This window comes from Salvelinus fontinalis, chromosome 7, assembly GCF_029448725.1.
Source record: "Salvelinus fontinalis isolate EN_2023a chromosome 7, ASM2944872v1, whole genome shotgun sequence".
Classification (NCBI taxonomy): domain Eukaryota; kingdom Metazoa; phylum Chordata; class Actinopteri; order Salmoniformes; family Salmonidae; genus Salvelinus; species Salvelinus fontinalis.
Genome location: NC_074671.1, coordinates 38658613 through 38677785, shown reverse-complemented (window position 1 = coordinate 38677785; position 19173 = coordinate 38658613). Strand labels below are relative to the sequence as shown.

Below are 19173 nucleotides of genomic sequence, written 5' to 3'. Positions count from 1 at the left end.
ATATATATATATATGATAATATATATATATATATATATATATATTATCATATATATATATATATATATATATTATCATATATATATATATATATATATTATCATATATATATATATATATTATCATATATATATATATATATATATTATCATATATATATATATATATATTATCATATATATATATATATATATTATCATATATATATATATATTATCATATATATATATATATATATATTATCATATATATATATATATATATTATCATATATATATATATATATATTATCATATATATATATATATTATCATATATATATATATATATATTATCATATATATATATATATATATTATCATATATATATATATATATATTATCATATATATATATATATATATAATCATATATATATATATATAATCATATATATATATATATAATCATATATATATATATATATATATATATATATGATTATATATATATATATATATTATCATATATATATATATATATATATATGATTATATATATATATATATATATATATATATAATCATATATATATATATAATCATATATATATATATATATATATATATATATATATATATATAAAATAATGTCGGAAAAGACTTATTAGGGGTTCAGCAGCTAAGCTTGTGAAACCCTATTGCATTAGTTGTCTTAATTATTATTCATCTTCTTCCGTAAAGCCAAATTAAAATGCTAATTCTCATGAGATTAGGAGAGTGCAACCTGGCATGATGGTGAAGGGCCACACCCTCTCATGCAATGCCATGCCAAAAGGCCACATGGTGGTGCTATAACAATCGATTTAACATGGAAACTTTGTAAGGTCATGCCCCTCACCCAGTTTGACCTAGTCATGACATTCAGCACATAGGTCCCTCTCCAAAAACAAGTCTGCCTCAGCCATTACAATATATATATTTTTTTTTAGTTACACTTCAAAGGCTACTTCTTTGAAACTTCACTTGTGGCATCTACAGACAAAGTTCTCCCAACGCAACATTTCCCAGATTAGTACATAAAACATGGCCGCCATTGACCAACACGCACTCACGTGGGCGTGGTCTGGCACATAAATGAGTCACGGATATTCGTATTGTAGCAAAACTTGGTAACCGTTCCAAACACTGAAGACTCAACATATTCAAGCACAATCTGATCAACCACAGTGGCGCTATAACGCACCCATGTTAATATAGCTTAATCTGTTGATTCCAGGTGATGAAATTTGGCACATGCTCAGGGATATGAGTCTAGCTAACCTGTAAAGTATGGTTCAGTTATGCCGCATGGTGGTGCTGTTAGACATGAAAAACAGTCATGCAAACTCACTGGCTCATATCAGCCATACTGTTTGCGCTAGAGTCCTGGAAAAAGTTGCATGTAAGACATGGGTACAGAGATGAGACAACAAATTAGGTGACAAATCGGTCGAGGAGAAGACGTTTTAAAGTCAACATCTTTGAAAATAGTCCAAAATACCCCATAAGCATAATATTTATTGGATAACCTTTAATGTATTGTTCTGATATTTGGTATGTGTGGTAAACAGTACAGAAGTAGCTCATTTTTGCGCAATGTGTCCAACTTTTCCTGATGGTGGCACAGTGGGCCCACAGCTGAATCCTGGCAATCGTTGCGGCACTCACTAATTAGTTAATACACTCCAGACAACCATATTGGAAGGATAGACTGTTGCTTTAGTGATGTGACCATGTCACCGACAGGATGTTCATATCAAATATGATAGCATATACAGTAAATAAATTAAACTCTCAATGAGTCGTTTTTGAAGGTCTCAGCATGGCGCCAAATCACCCCCATGAGGCCTAAGGCAACACACACACCGCTGAACTCTGGGCAGGGTGAAAACTTGCATAAGGAACCAATTGGAAGCAGGCCTGAGCCAGACACCTTTGCACGCTCCTCTGGAGAACGCCAGGCAGCGACCCACTAACCTGAATCACAGCTGACCTGACGATAGCAAATTACTCACAGCTGCTTGGCTGAGCTTAGTGAAGTTGGCTACTAATGGGTACGCACATGATAGTGATAAAGGATGTCTGTGAATATAACAACCAATGAACAAAATAGTCACAGCAGGGAGAAGGACCGTACATTAGATCATTCAGCTAGTTTATCCTTAGCTCAGGTAGCCTACCTTCTTAAGGCTTAGCAGCATTAGCTAAGGCAGGTGAAACATGTAGTGTGGGTGATAAACAGAAAAGCACCCTGATATGAAAATCCATGATATAGAAACCTTGCTACAAGCATCAGCTTACTTGCCTCAGTGCTAGTATTTGTGCCATCATGCCAACTCCCTTTCACTCAATGCCAACTCCATGTTTTGGCATGACAATGTCAAGAGCAGAAACATCTGATACCATTAGACTACCTGATACACACAGCTAGGACACCTTGGCTAAAACAGAAACACAGGTGGGAAAGTTTTGCAGCCTATTTTCACAGAGACATGCATTTCCCTCAATGTAATGTTCCCTGAGGAACAGGATGTAGACTCCAATAAAAAAGCGTGTAAAAACTCCAATAAAAACGTTTTTACAAGTTTGATAATTACGGCCTTAGTGTAGATTCTGTTTTGATTGAGAAATTTTAGTAGCCTAGTGTGTATAGTAAATTCTAGTAAAGTAGCAGATGCAACAGTACTGCACTCAAATCATGCAGCATGTCAACATTTCAGCAGGGTCATTAGCTAGGTGTACTGTATGGTTTCAGCAGGGATGTTAGCTATTAGGCTAGGTGTATTGTCAGTGTGGAAGACTATGAAACACTGGCTCAGTCTGACTCATGTTCCTCTTGGAGGATTACAAAACTCAAACTGGGCGAGGCAGGCAGGGGTTGGAAATTGTTCACTACATGGGACACAGCTTAGCGCATGCATTCTCAAACTTTTTGGGGCCGGGAACCCTTTTCTGTTACAGCAAACAGCAAACTCATCAGGAACGCCCTCAAAACAACTTGAGTGAGGACGGACTAAGTCTCGGATCCTGGGAAGGAACATTTTAAAGGCCCGCCTCTTGGCATTGGAGAGAATGTTGCAGTTTTGAAGTTAAATTCCTGCAATTTATGCTTTGGCCACAAATACAGGTATAGGATGTGTAAACATTATTTGGGTATGAGTTAATACACTGCTCAAAAAAATAAAGGGAACACTAAAATAACAAATCCTAGACCTGAATGAAATATTCTTATTAAATACTTTTTTCATTACATAGTTGAAAGCGCTGACAACAAAATCACACAAAAATGATCAATGGAAATCAAATGTATCAACCAATGGAGGTCTGGATTTGGAGTCACACTCAAAATTAGAGTGGAAAACCACACTACAGGCTGATCCAATTTCGATGTTTTAAGGACATTACATGTCAAAATGAGGCTCAGTAGTGTGTGTGGCCTCCACGTGCCTGTATGACTTCCCTACAACGCCTGGGCATGCTCCTGACGAGGTGGCAGATGGTTTCCTGAGGGATCTCCTCCCAGACCTGGACTAAAGCATCCGCCAAATCCTGGACAGTCTGAGGTGCAACGTGGCGTTGGTGGATGGAGCGAGACATGATGTTCCAGATGTGCTCAATTGGATTCAGGTCTGGGGAACGGGCGGGCCAGTCCATAGCATCAATGCTTTCCTCTTGCAGGAACTGCTGACACACTCCAGCCACATGAGGTCTAGCATTAGGAGGAACCCAGGGCCAACCGCACCAGCATATGGTCTCACAAGGGGTCTGAGGATCTCATCTCGGTACCTAATGGCAGTCAGGCTACCTCTGGCGAGCACATGGAGGGCTGTGCGGCCCCCCAAAGAAATGCCACCCCACACCATGACTGACCCACCGCCAAACCGGACATGCTGGAGGATGTTGCAGGCAGCAGAACGTTCTCCACGGCGTCTCCAGACTCTGCCACGTGTGCTCAGTGTGAACCTGCTTTCATCTGTGAAGAGCACAGGGCGCCAGTGGCGAATTTGCCAATCTTGGTGTTCTCTGGCAAATGCCAAACGTCCTGCACGGTGTTGGGCTGTAAGCACAAACCCCACCTGTGGACGTCGGGCCCTCATACCACCCTCATGGAGTCTGTTTCTGACCGTTTGAGCAGACACATGCACATTTGTGGCCTGCTGGAGGTCATTTTGCAGGGCTCTGGCAGTGCTCCGCCTGCTCCTCCTTGCACAAAGGCGGAGGTAGCGGTCCTGCTGCTGGGTTGTTGCCCTCCTACGGCCTCCTCCACGTCTCCTGATGTACAGGCCTGTCTCCTGGTAGCGCCTCCATGCTCTGGACACTACGTTGACACGACACAGCAAACCTTCTTGCTACAGCTCGCATTGATGTGCCATCCTGGATGAGCTACACTACCTGAGCCACTTGTGTGGGTTGTAGCATGAGACGGAGTCTACCACTAGAGTGAAAGCACAGCCAGCATTCAAAAGTGACCAAAACATCAGCCAGGAAGCATAGGAACTGAGAAGTGGTCTGTGGTCACCACCTGCAGAATCACTCCTTTTTTGGGGGTGTCTTGCTAATTGCCTATAATTTCCACCTTTTGTCTATTCCATTAGGCACAACAGCATGTGAAATTTATTGTCAATCAGTGTTGCTTCCTAAGTGAACAGTTTGATTTCACAGAAGTGTGATTGACTTGGAGTTACATTATGTTGTTTAAGTGTTCCCTTTATTTTTTTGAGCAGTGTAGAATATTAACTTTAAAAGTGAGATTGACTGGACAGTCACTTTAAATTACAATACATTTAAGTAAAAAAAAAAAACTTTTTGGGTGAACAAGAAAAATTGAGTTGAAAAGTGGAGAACAGTCCATAAAAATATATTCCTGTGAACCTCCCAGGCCCATGTTGTGCAGGGTTAACATGATCAATTGTAGATCAGGGATGGGAAACTAGTCCGAGGACTGGAGCGCCCCCCCCCCATCCCTAGAAAAACCCAGTTGATTAAACAAACAGCATTCTAAACAGAAGATGATTAGTTGATTACTGAAGTGTGTTAGCTGGGGCAAAAGGGTTACACTAAGGGTAACCCCTTTGCACTAGGGTTACACTAATCAGGCCCTCAAGGACTGGAGTAGCCCATCCCTGTTGTAGATTAATAATATCACATTGTATTGTATTATAGCCTCAACTTATTCAAAGGATCCTTTGGCCAAAATATGTCTAATCAGTAAAAAAAATATTTTGAGATCTGGCTGCAGACCCCTGGCTTAGTGCTCAATACTTTGATACAAAGTATCAAACAAATCCAAAACCTCATACAGGTTTGGCACAGTCCATTCAGTAACCAAGTAGCTTAATTGTGCAAAGACAAATCCAACAAAAGACAAAAATAATCTATTTGGACTTAATGGAGCTAGAGGACAGTCAAGGAAAAAGACATTATTGGTCAAGCCAAACAGTCTCCTATTTCTTAGAGGGGGTAAGCAACCCTGTTCCTGCAGTGATTTTGATTTAAACTAGGGACAACACCTGCCCAACTGAGCTAATCGATCAGTTCAGTGATTGCCTAAAATTCAACACACCTGGTCTTCCAAGTCGGTTAAATCAAAAATAGGGTTGCCTACCCCAGTCCTAGAGCAAAGCATGAGGGGAAACAACACTTCCAGCATTCCATAAAAACGGCATAAAACATTGAGATGTATAAAATATGCATGCTGTTGATTCCTTTATGGTTTCACTACAGGCCGCCAGCCACAGAGTTTTGCTTTCCAGATTTAAAACAACCTGGTCAGGGGAAGCTAGCTAGCTAGCAGTTCATCCATTCAGTCTGCCCCAGTCAACCAGCCCCAAGACTGCGTCCCAAAACTTCTGGACCACTAACCCGATGTGCAGTAAGACACAAGTAATGCACTAGAGAGAGAACAGTCTAGGTTTTCCATCCACTTCCCACTGGGGTAGATGAGGGTCAGACAGCAAAGAAGCCATGCTGCATATCACTTGAGCCCCTGTAGTAAAACAGCCTCTCTTCTGTCACTCCGTGAGGTTACATAAGAGAGCGGTATTCTTCTAGTAGTTAATTTAACTGCACTACTGCTCCCCCATCCCTCCGGGTTCAGAGGGAGACCCCCTCTGATGCTCTAGTTAAGAGAGACATTGTCAATCACACCAAAATGCTCAAAATTGGCCACTGGGTTTGTTTTGATTATAACCCAGAACTTGGTTGTTTTGCGTCATGCCCCGACAGGCAAAAAATATGCACACCATATCAGCACTCAGATCTGCTATATTACATTCAGGAGATCACGTGCTTCATTACCCTTAGGCAGGTGCTCTTTACTTCCATAGCTAGTTTACTACAGCCTCCTACTCTGAGGTACTTTATGAATACCTGGTCTGGCTTCTAAATTGCTGATTTGTCAGTTGTAGTCCACACTTGAAAGAATTTGACTATGGTATACATTCCAACAGACTCAATGTTCCTGTCAATTTGAGACACTTGGCTAAGAAATAGCTTTTGTGCACACTTATGTATTCGAAAAGGCTGTGCAGTCTGGCAAGAGGTATCAGCGCCTTAGAGTTTGCTTCATATAACACATGCACGTTTCTGTTCAGTTATTGATTGTTGTTTTACCGATCTGTCCAAACGTGTAGCCCATTCAAAACATGAATAGTTAGGACATGTCGACTCAGTGTCTCCCCCTGGTATTTGTTCGTGGTAAGAGCACCACTTCAAAGCCCATCCCCAACTGTGTTTTTGGCAAAGACAACGTAAACAAAATGGCGGATGTGAAAAGAATCACGTGACCCCTTTGTGCTTTCCAATGTAAATCCAAGTGAAATAAGGGGATACAACACGGCTTACTAACCTAAATTCGAAACAATACACGACTGGGATAATATTGACGGTAAAATGTCGGTGTTACACGCACATTTCGTCGCAATGTACACTTCACAGAAAACCGACACGGCCGCCATTTTGTGCAAACTTGCGCAGGAAAGATAGGGGCGACCCCCATATTGTGAACATAGTGCAAACATCTCAAATATGAATCTGACAGCGATAAAACATACCGATTCCTCCTCTTTCTCCATCCCAGTTGGCATTTGCGGCACTGCCCGATTGATAGAGGCATATTCGTGCAGGTCAGGCAAGTCCTCGCAGCGGAAAACGGGTAGAAGCTTGGTAGCGTCCAGCGCCCGTGCCCGAAACGACAATTTACTCATTTTTTATAATGTAAGATGCAGCATACATCTATCGATCTAATAATATTCACAGCAGTACTGGTTTGAGTTCTCATGAATGGATCTGTGATGTTCATCAGAAGTCAACAGTTCGCTTGGTAGCAGGGCAGGTATACGGCGATGCGAACGGGAGCCGGGAAGGCCCGGATTTTGGTCGATTACTGTCGGTCTCTTTTTTTCCGAGGCTCCGCTCTCCCTCCCTGGTTCAATACGCCATAGCCAACATGGCGGACATTACAAATTCTTGCAGCTGTCCCTTCGCTCCTGGCGGCCCAACCCCCGATCACACAACAGCCATTCCCTTACAGTATTGCGCGCATGCGTGCTCGCGGAGCCCCGAGGGGCGGGAACACTGGGGGAAGGGATATCACTAGTTACCACAGCCAGAAAGTCAAACCCCGCGTATTCATACAATTTCTTAAAATGTGATTTTAAAAACTAAACCACACTTCTAAACTTAAATTATGACACAAAAAAACATTTGTTTTCATGAACTTTTACGATAGTCGATTTTGACTGTGGCTGTGGTAACTAGTGGAAACCTGATGAAAGGCGAGTACTCACGCTCCCTCTGTAGAAACGGACTGATACTCACATATTAGGATAGGCAGCTGCAAACCAGTGTGCGATACCGGGGAACGAAATCACTTGCAGTACTAATGTACTTTTTACTCAACAGTACAGAAACAGACAGCCCTGCAGTGATAATTCATATTTTGCACAAACGTGTATGAGGAAAAAAAATGCAATACAATACACCTTACCAGTCAAAAGTTGACACACCTACAAGGGTTTTTCTTTATTTTGACTATTTCACATTGTAGAATAAAAGTGAAGACATCAAAACTATGAAATAACACATATGGACTCATGTAGTAACCAAAAACGTGTTAAACAAATCAAAAAATATTCATTATATGTGAGATTCTTCAAAGTAGCCACCCTTTGCCTTGATGACAGCTTTGCACATTCTTGGCATCCTATCAACCAGCTTCATATTGAATGCTTTTCCAACAGTCTTGAAGAGTTCCCACAAGGGATGCCCGATACATCGGCAAGCACATCAGAATTGTACGATATTAACTAAAAATGCCAACATCGGCCCGATGTCTAGTTTAACAACAATGTGCAAAACCGATGTCAAAGCTGACATGCATACCTATATAATGTAGGTACATGACGTAATGAACCACAAAAAAAATCTAGCGCTACACGTGCCACACAGCATTCCTAACCTAGACCAATGTCTGCTGTGTGGATCGAGCAGTCAACAAGTCTAGCAGTCATTTGAAAGAGTAAGAACATTTCAGCGAGACAACTCAAAAGGCGAACTCCATTAACGGCAAGATAATGGAATTCATTGCCCTTGACAATCAACCGTTCCCTGTCAAATCAAACTATTTGTCACATGCGCCGCATACAACAAGTGTAGACTTTACCGTGAAATGCTTACTTACAAGCCCTTAACCAACAGTGCAGTTCAAGAAGAAAATATTTACTAAGTAGACTGAAATAAAAAGTAACACAATAAGAATAACGAGGCTATATACAGGGAGCACAGGAACCGAGTCAGTGTGCGAGGGTACTGGGGGGGGGGGGGGGTCAATGTAAATTGTCCGGTGGCAATTTGCCATGCGGTAGCAGAGAAAACAGTCTATAACTTGGGTGACTGGAGTCAATTACAATTTTACGGGCATTCCTCTGACACTGCCTATTAACTTGGTCCTGGATGGCAGGAAGCTTGGCCCCAGTGATGTACTGGGCCGTACGCACTACCCTCTGTAGCGCCTTACGGTCAGATGCCGAGCAGTTGCCATACCAGGCGGTGATGCAACCTGTCAGGATGCTTTCAATGGTGCAGCTGTAGAACTTTTTGAGGATCTGGGGACCTATGCCAAATCTGTCCAGTCTCCTGAGGGGAAAAAAGGTTTTGTCGTACCCTCTTCACGACTGTCTTGGTATGTTTGGAACATGATAGTTTGTTGGTGATGTGGACACCAAGGAACTTGAAACTCAACCTTCTCCACTACAGCCCTGTCAATGTTAATGGGAGCCTGTTCTACACCGCCTCTTCCTGTAGTCCACAATCAGCTCCTTAGTCTTGCTCACATTGAGGGAGAGGTTGTTGTCCTGGCACAATGCCAGTTCTCTGACCTCCCTATAGGCCGTCTCATTGTTGTCAGTGATCAGGCCTACCACTGTTGTGTCATCAGCAAACTTAATGATGGTGTTGGAGTCGTCCCTGGCCATGCAGTCATGAGTGAACAGGGAGTACAGGAGGGGCCTGAGCACACACCCCTGAGGGGCCCCCGTGTTGAGGATCAGCGTGGCAGACGTGTTGCCTACCCTTATTACCTGGGGGCGGCCCGTCTTGAAGTCCAGGATCCAGTTGCAGATGGAGGTGTTTAGTCCCAGGGTCCTTTGCTTAGTGATGAGCTTTGAGGGCACTATGGTGTTGAACGCTGAGCTGTAGTCAATGAATAGCATTCTCACATATGTGTTCCTTTTGTCCAGGTGTGAAAGGGCAGTGTTGAGTGCAATAGAGATTGCATCATCTGTGGATCTGTTAGGGCGGTATGCAAGTTGGAGCGGGTCTAGGGTTTCTGGGATAATGGTGTTGATGTGAGCCATGACCAGCCTTTCAAAGCATTTCATGGCTACAGACGTGAGTGCTACGGCTTGGTAGTCATTTTAGGTAGGTTACCTTAGTATTATTTGGCATAGGGACAATGGTGGTCTGCTTGAAACATGTTGGACTGGCAGGGAGGGGTTGAAAATGTCAGTGAAGACACTTGCCAGTTGGAAAGCGCATGCTCTTAGTACACGTCCTGGTAATCTGTCTGGCCCTGTTGCCTCGTGAATGCTGACCTGTTTAAAAGGTCTTGCTGCGGAGAGCGTGATCACACAGTCGTCTGGAACAGCTGATGCTCTCATGCATGTTTCAGTGTTACTTGCCTCGAAGCGAGCACCGAAGTAATTTAGCTCGTCTGGTAGGCTTGTGTCACTGGGCAGCTCTCGGCTGTGCTTCCCTTTGTAGTCTGTAATAGTTGGCAAGCCCTGCCACATCCGTCGGAGCCGGTGTCGTATGATTCGATCTTAGTCCTGTGTTGACGCTTTGCCTGTTTGATGATTCGGAGGGCATCGCAGGATTTCTTATAAGCTTCCAGGTTAGAGTCCCGCTCCCTGAAAGCAGCAGCTCGAGCCTTTAGCTCAGTGCAGATGTTGGCTGTAATCCATGGCTTCTGGTTGGGATATGTACGTACGGTCTCTGTGGGGACGACATCGTCGATGCACATATTGATGAAGCCAGTGTCTGATGTGGTGTACTCCTCAATGCCATCGGAAGAATCCCGGAACATATTCCAGTCTGTGCTAGCAAAACAGTCCTGTTGCTTTTCATCTGAACACTTTTTTTTTTATTGATCGAGTCATTGGTGCTTCTTGCTTGAATTTTTTGCTTGTAAGCAGTTATCAGGAGGATAGAATTATGGTCAGATCAAATAGCCAGTCTGGCTATCAAGTCAGTTCATCAAATTTCTGCGCTGCTAGAGCTGCCCTGGTCAACTAAGTGCTGTTAATGTGAAGTGGAAATGTCTAGGAGCAACAACGGCTTAGCCGCGAAGTGGTAGGCCACACAAGCTCACAGACCGGGGCCGCTGAAGCGTGTAAAAATAGTCTGTTCTCAATTGCAACAGTCACTACAAAGTTCCAAATTGCCTCTGGAAGCAACGTCAGCAAAATAACTGTTTGTCTTCAGTTTCACGAACTTCGTTTCCATGACTGAGCAGCCGCACACAAGCCTAAGATCGCCATACGCAATGCCAAGAGTTGGCTGGTGTGGTGTAAAGCTTGCCGCCATTGGACTCTGGAGCAGTGGAAACGCATTCTCTGGAGTGATGAATCATGCTCACCATCTGGCAGTCCGACGGCCAAATCTGTGTTTGGTGATTGCCAAGAGAACGGTACCTGCCCCAATGCAAAGTGCCAACTGTAAAGTTGGGAGGAGGAATAATGGGCTGGGTGGTTTTATTTTTATATAGTTCGGGCTTGGCCCCTTAGTTCTAGTGAAGGTATATCGTAACGCTACAGCATACAATGACAGTCTATCTAGGCGATTATGTGCTTCCAACTTTGTGGCAACAGTTTGTGGAAGGCCCTTTCCTGTTTTAGCATGACAATGCCCATGTGCACAAAGTGAGGTCCATATAGAAATGGTTTGTCGAGATCGGTGTGAAATTACTTGACTGGCCTACACAGAGCCCTGACCTCAACCCTATCTTACACCTTTGGGATGAATTGGAACGCCGATGCAAGCCACACCAAATCGCCCGACATCAGTGCCCAACCTCACTAATGCTAATGGAAGTTAGTCCCCGCAGCAAATGTCCCAACATCTAGTGGAAAGCCTTCCCAGAAGAGTGGAGGCTGTTATAGCAGCAAAGGGGGGGGGGGGGGGACCAACTCCATATTAATCCCTATGATTTTTTAATTAGTTTTTCGACAAGCAGGGGTCCAAATACTTGGTCATGTAGTGTAACTCATTTTAACTGTAAAAGAAACCAAAAATGTTTCTATACGTTACAAGGGATGCACAAACTCTAGATGGGCTACTTGAGTAGTTGAATACAAGTGCAGCAGACTGGTGTGAGAAATGATGATCCTGGCCGTGACCTAACTCCCTGCGGGTGTCTCAGGGGAAGTTGGGTTAGGCAAGAAATCTAATTGTATTTGTCAGATGCGCCTAATAAAACTGGTGTAGACCTTGCCGTGAAATGATTGCTTAAGAGCCCTTCCCAACAATACAGAGTCTAAAATTAAAATGGTAACACAAGAGGAATAAAATAAAATACAAGAATGGAGCTATATAAAAGGGAATACCAGTACCAGATCAATGTGCAGAGGTACAAGGTATTTGAGATAGACATGTACATGACGGCAGGGTAAAGTGACTAGGTATTAGGACAGATAAGTCAAATAAGAAAGAGTAGCAGCTGCAAATGATGTGTAAAAAGTGTGTGCGTGTGTAATGTGTGTTTGTGTTGTTGGTATGCGTGTGTGTATGTAGTGTCTGTGAATGTGTCAATGTAGTGTGTGTGTGTGTGTGTGTGTATAGCGATATATAATATAGTCTAGTGAGTGTGTGTAGGGTCAGTACAGATAGTTCAGGTACCATTAATTGACTATTCACAGTCTAGCTATTTAGCAGTCCTATGGCTTGGGGGTAGACGCTGTCTCAGAACCTGTTTGCCGGAGAGTAGCAGAGCGAACAGTCTATGGCTTGCGTGGCTGGAGTCTTCTGCAATTTTTCAGGCCCTCTGACACCGCCTGATATAGAAATCCTGGATGGCAGGGAGCTCAGCCCCAGTGATGTACTTGGCTGTCCGCACCACCCTCTGTAGCGCTATGCGGTCAAGGGCGGTGCATTTGCCATACCAAGCAGTGATGCGGCCAGTCAATATGCTCTCGATGGTGCAGCTGTAGAACTTTGAGGATCCAAGGGTACATAAATATTTTCAGCCTCCTGAGGGGGAATCGACACTGCCGTGCCCTCTTCTTGACTGCAGGAGTGTGTGGACCATGTTAAGTCCTTAGTGATGTAAACCCCAAGGAACTTGAAGCTCTCAACCTATTTTACAACAGCCCCGTAGATGTGCTCTCCCCTCTTTCTCCTATAGTTCACGATCAGCTCCTTGGTCTTACTGACATGTGTGTAACAGGACAAATATACGCACCCCCCCCAAATGATTTGCTAACCAAATATGAAAAGCAAACCACGACTCAGTGTACTGTCATTTTAGGCAACCTATAAGTTAGTCAATGTCGCCCTCTTGTGGCATAACCTAAGTACTGCAAAGCGTTGGGGTTATTTCATACTTCAACTGGTCTTCAATATTGAACAAAAATATTAAAACGCAACATGCAACAATATCAACAGTTATAATGAGTTACAGTTCATAAGGAAATCAGTAAAAACAGGTAAAAAAGCCTGGAGGTGGTCCTGGTCATTTGTTTTATCTTTGCATTCTAAAACAATTATTAAACAGGCATCTACAATGAGTGTACAAAACATTAAGAACACTTTCCAAATATTGAGTTGCGCGCCCGCCCCCTCCCCCCTTGCCCTCAGAACAGCCTCAATTCGTCATGGACTTTACAAGGTGTCGAAAGTGTTCCACAGGGATGCTGGCCCATGTTGACTCCAATGCTTCCCACAATTGTGTCAAGTTGCCTGGATGTCCTTTGGGTGGTGGACCATTCCTGATACACAATAAACTGTTGAGCGTGAAAACCCCAGCAGCGTTGCATTTCTTGACACAAACCGGTGCGCCTGGCACCTACTACCATACCCCGTTCAAAGGCACTTCAATATTTTCAATTGTCTTAGGTTAAAGAAGGATTTTTAAGCCTCGTCTCCTTCCCTTCATCTACAAGTGTAGATGATAATTGTAGATGATAATTTCTAGTTTTTTCTCTATGCAGCCGAAAGGGAGCACGGTTAATTTATAACATACAGTAGAATTTAAAAACATGTGGCCAGCTGATCTTTTGCACTGAAGTGTGTAGGCAACCACGAAGTAGGCCTACTGTAGTTTTTTAAAAATCTGAGGAGACAGTTTCAGAAATCACAGGCAGTGCAGCATATTTAGGTTGGGGAAAAGTAAATGCAAAACATGAATTTAAACTGTTAGAGGTCCACAACAATTTGCAATTGTTTTTGTCTTTCATAAACAGTCAGTGACATTTGCTGTAGCCTGCAAAATAAAATATTCTGTATGCATCCCCAAAAAACATTTGATGTTCCCCATTGATATTTTCTTTAGATACTATCCGGTCTTGGCCTACTTCCAAAGTATACAGAAAATAAAGGGTGTTATTGTCACCATAAAAGGTGAATGATGAGCTATTATCAGGCGGCGTTACAATGCTTGTTCACAAGCAATTTTACGACAGGTCTGATTTATAACCGGAACAATGTGGCGTGCGCCAAGTTTATAAATCAATATGTTTGTGCTTGCTAAGTCTTTTCAGAAATGGTGCAAGTAGATTGTGTAAATTTTACACAACAGTTATAAAAGGAGGCCCCAGATGTTTCACAGGATGTATAAATCTGAAGCATCTGTTTGACATTACCACTCACCGCCAAATATGGTGATGAGAGGAAGCCCAGTGGCCGGCAGTGGAAGAAGATAGATTTTATCCGACATTATGCAAATTTTCCTATTGATGAAACACTTGATTTCAATACAGCTTTCAGTCTACAAAACTTGAATCTGTTACAAACAGAGTGGGCCAATTTTTTTTACTTTACCCTATGCCAAAGTTTCTAAAGAATTGCATTGTTGAGAAACAGTGCTAGCGCAAATCGAGTTCTTGTGCATGCACATTTCAGAGAGTAGGCGTTCCCAAATGGAAATATGCTAATTTATGCTGCAGTAGTTTGTGTGTCGGGGGGGGGCTGGGGTTAGTCTGTTATATCTGGAGTATTTCTCCTGTCTTATCCGGTGCCCTGTGTGAATTTAAGTATGCTCTCTCTTTCTCGAAGGACCTGAGCCCTAGGACCATGCCTCAGGACTACCTGGCCTGATGACTCCATGCTGTCCCCAGTCCACCTTGTCGTGCTGCTGCTCCAGTTTCAACTGTTCTGACAAAACTGCACATTTTAGAGTGCCCTTGTATTGTCCCCAACACAGGGTGCACCTGTGTAATGATCATGCTGTTTAATCAGCGTATTTATATGCAACACCTTTCAGGTGGATGGATTATCTTGGCAAAGGAAAAATGCTCACTAACAGGGATATAAACTAATTTCTGTACAAAATTTGAGATAAATAAGCTTTTTGTGCATATGGAACATTTCTGGGATCTTTTATTTCCGTTCATAAAACATGGGACTAACACTTTACATGTTGTGTTTATATTTTTGTTCAGTATATTACACAGTTAACAGTATGAAGTGAATGTGTTGTATTGAGTAGAAGTATGAATATCAGTGCCAGATGTGTAGGATGCGAGGCCACTGAATTTCCCCCCGTGCTATCGCGATACTTGCCTGGTATCGTAAGTAAAATGTTGGTATCGTGACAACACTACTCTCTACTCAACAAATATTGTAGCTGCTGACTATTCACTCCACCCCCATAGCCCCCAATGCATTACACTATAATAGACTGTACATGGAATACATATTGGCTTGTAGCTAAAATTGGGTGGGAAATACTCAGTGGGGTCTATACCAACCAAATATGTGTAGTTTGAAGGGGACTGTGTCATACATATCCCTATCTCCAACACCTCCATAGCCCCCAATGCAAAACATTGTAATAGACTTATACATATTGGCATGTAGAGAGAACTTTTCTACCCATCTCAGCTAAAGTGGGGAGGGAAATAATCAGTCCCCCTGAAAAACGAACCATATTCATGGTTATTTTTACTCGTTATTCACTGTCACTTAAAACACTTGTTTTGAAAAAACACTTGTCTTGGAAACATGCTTGTCAGAACTCTCATTCAAGAATCATGGGCCTTAATATAGAGTGGGTCCCCCTTTGCTGCTATGTAACCCCCCCCCCCCCCTTTCCACTAGATGTTGGAACATTGCTGCGGGAACTTGCTTCCATTCAGCCACAAGAGCATTAGTGAAGTCGGACACGGGTGTCGGCGATTAGGTCTGACTCAAAGAAGGCATTCCAATCCATCCCAAAGGTGTTCGATGGGGTTGAGGCTCTGTGCAGGCCAGTCAAGTTCTTTCACACCAATCTCGAAAAACCATTTCTGTACGGACCACACTTTGTGCACGGGGGCATTGTCATGCTAAAACAGAAAAGGGACTTCCCCAAACGGTTGCCACAAAGTTGGAAGCACAGAATCATCTAGAAAGTCATTGTACACTGTAAAGTTAAGATTTCCCTTCACTGGAACTAAGGGGTTAAGCCGGAACCATGAAAAACAGCTCCAGAAAAAAAGTATCCACCAAACTTTACAGTTGGTACTATGCATACATTGGGGAATGTAGCGTTCTCCTGGCATCCGCCAAACCCAGATTCGTCCGTAGGACTGCCAGATGGTGAAGTGTGATTCATCACTCCAGAGAACGCGTTTATTTCCACTGCTCCAGAGTCCAATGGCAGCGAGCTTTACACAACTCCAGCCGCCGCTTGGCATTACGCATGGTGATCTTAGGCTTGTGTGCTGCTGCTCGGATACGGAAACCAATTTCATGATGCTCCCAACGAACAGTTATTGTGCTGATGTTGCTTCCAGAGACAGCTTGGAACTCGGAAGCGAGTGTTGCAACCGAGGACAGACTACTTTTTCGCGCTACAGCACTCGGCGGTCCCGTTCTGTGAGCTTGTGTGGCCTACCACTTTGTGGCTGAGCCGTTGTTGCTCCTAGACGTTTCTACTTCACAATAACAGCACTTACAGTCTACAGAGGCAGCTCTAGCAGGGCAGAAATTTTATGAACTGACTTGTTGGAAAGGTGGAATCCTATGACCTGCCACATTGGAAGTCACTGAGCTCTTCAGTAAAGCCATTCTACTGCCAATGTTTGTCTATGGAGATTGCATGGCGGTGTGCACAATTTTATACACCTGTCAGCAATCGGTGAGGCTGAAATATCCGAATGTACTAATTTGAAGGGGTGTCAACATACATTACTTAACTATATATACAGAAGTATCCATCAACCTACGTGACATCAAAGAGGGCCAACCAACTTTCTAGTAGAGAATGCAGTGTTTAGAGACACACAAAATAATACAACAATATCGTACGTTAGCGAGATTTGCTTTGTGGTCACTTGACTTGGTAACGAATGTCGAATAATTTGGCTAATTTGCAGTTATAAAAAAAGTAGGTAACTAGCGCCGTTAGCTAGGTAAGTTAGCTAGCCAACTTGTTAAGTTAACGTTACGCCCACGATAAAAAATAACGTCTACATTTAATAACAGCTTTTCAATCCTTGACCTTAGCGAATGTTTGGTCACACAGTCCAGGCAGATGTTACGGTAGCTAACTTAGTTAGCTAACGTTCGTTTTTTTTCCAAGAACGAGAACAGTTAATGTTAGCAGCTAAGTTAAATAACTTTACAAAATGATAGATATAAATAAGAAATGTGCGTATCTAGCAGGCTAGATTGTGGGGAAGGGCATTTGATTTCCAAGTTACTTTTACACCAGCGTTTTTAAAAACGAGAGTTGTGAATTAAGACATGGGCGTCGATAGCAAACGTCGTTAGCTTGCTAACATTAGCCAATGTCTATTCCCTTTCTTTGGCTAGCTACAATCAAAAACTTGTCAAATGTACATTACAATATTTATTATAGCATAGATAGTCTAAGAGAGACAAACCCCACACTAGAAAATTAACTTACCAGAGAAACCACCAGGGAGGACGATGACAACTCTGGTCGACATGAGTCGAATATCCCAGTTAGCTAACGTTAGCCATAGGAAACCGTCCGCATTATTAGTTGCTTGCTTTAACTCAGCAATCCACAAACACTATGCAGTATTTAGAACATGGCTACACATTTCTCGGTTTTCATTGTAAATTGTGTGTTGGATCAATATTTTGCTGTCCAACATCAGAACTTGAAGGGATATCATAGCTGTTGCGAAAAATATGTTCTTCCAAAAAGATTACAGCTCAGCTGACCAAGCCAAAATTTGCATTGTCAAACAGACGGTTTGTGATTGGACAGTTTGAGTGGCACCAATCACCTGTGGAGACGATGAGCCCACTGTTAGTTTACTTCAGTGGACCTCGTAAAAACATTACTGAACGGACCGAACAGATGAAGTAGATGAATTTTATATTCTACTTCTACTCCATTAATTATTGATGAAAGCCAATAGTAAGACTGTGAAATGTGTGAATGTATTGTACTAAAATTGAATTGTATACACGTATGGCTCATTTGATGTAAATTCCCTGCAGCCAGACAATATACATGGATCATTTAATCTGACCTGATAATATGAATTTAGTTTGGGAAAGTATTGCTGGAGCAGTAGTGTAGACACATTCATTTACCAGGCAGACAGACACAGTGGCAATATTCCATATGAAATACATCGTTGCAGTGAGATGCAACATTTTCCTTCCCCCCTCAAGGTAAAGGAGTGTCTTGCTAATTCCCACCCCACCCCTCTCTCCCTTTCCCTTCACAGCCTTTCTTGTGCAAAGATCCGTCCTGCTATCAGCTGCTTCTGGGATGTGCTAATGCTGCAGCCCACATTGCCCATCAGACACAGATGAGAGAGAGAGGGAGAGTTGGAGGAAGCATATGGAATTATCTAGAAATAAACCTCCTCTTGGCTGTAAAAACGCTGCATGTCACAGAGTTCTGTGCTAGCTAGATGTTTGCATCGTGTCACAGAGGGAGGGTAGAACATAGTGATTAATATCACATTCTCAGCAATGTCTTCAGCAGCCATCTGGGTTTATACAAATGTTTATGAGAAATTTACTGTAAAAATTCTGCGCCATGTGATCACAAAGAGATCCCTCTTTAGCACTGCCCTGTGGTTTACAGTGAGAACAGTCTAGGAGAGATGATTGTGGCTGAGAGAGGTCAATGGGGTTGTAAAGGAGAGACTAAAGACTGTGTCCCAAATGGCACCCTATTTCTTACATACAGTAGCAACCTAAAAGGGCAGTCCACCTTACTGTCTGAGTGCTCCAAAGTGAGACATAATAAGTGATGCTATTTATATTTAAGGCAATGGTGCTATCAGAGAATCAGCTATAATTGCACTGATTCCACCTCTTCCATTCTGAAAGAGGGTGAACTAGCTGAGCCTGCAGAGGTTATAAACAATCATACAGAATGTGGTAGAGAAGTGAGTGTTCTTTCCTCTTTATATTACACATTTGGTGGAGGATGAATAATGGTCTGGGCCTGTTTTTCATGGTTCGGGCT

At 42.6% G+C, this 19173-nt stretch overlaps 1 protein-coding gene across 2 annotated transcripts in view; it reads right to left on the bottom strand.

The window, feature by feature from the left end:
- LOC129859461 (enhancer of polycomb homolog 1-like) overlaps window positions 1-17930 on the bottom strand; it is a 77438-nt gene extending 59508 nt beyond the window's left edge. The window contains exon 1 of one of the 2 annotated variants that reach the window (XM_055929280.1): window positions 17623-17930. Coding sequence is in view for 1 of the 2 variants with exons in the window: in XM_055929279.1 (XP_055785254.1) it covers window positions 7073-7225 (153 nt within the window). In the remaining variant the exon portion in view is untranslated. Of the gene's footprint in view, window positions 1-7072; window positions 7464-17622 lie in introns of those variants that run through there. The other variant, XM_055929279.1, reaches the window with a different exon arrangement.
- Window positions 17931-19173: the final 1243 nt, after the last annotated feature.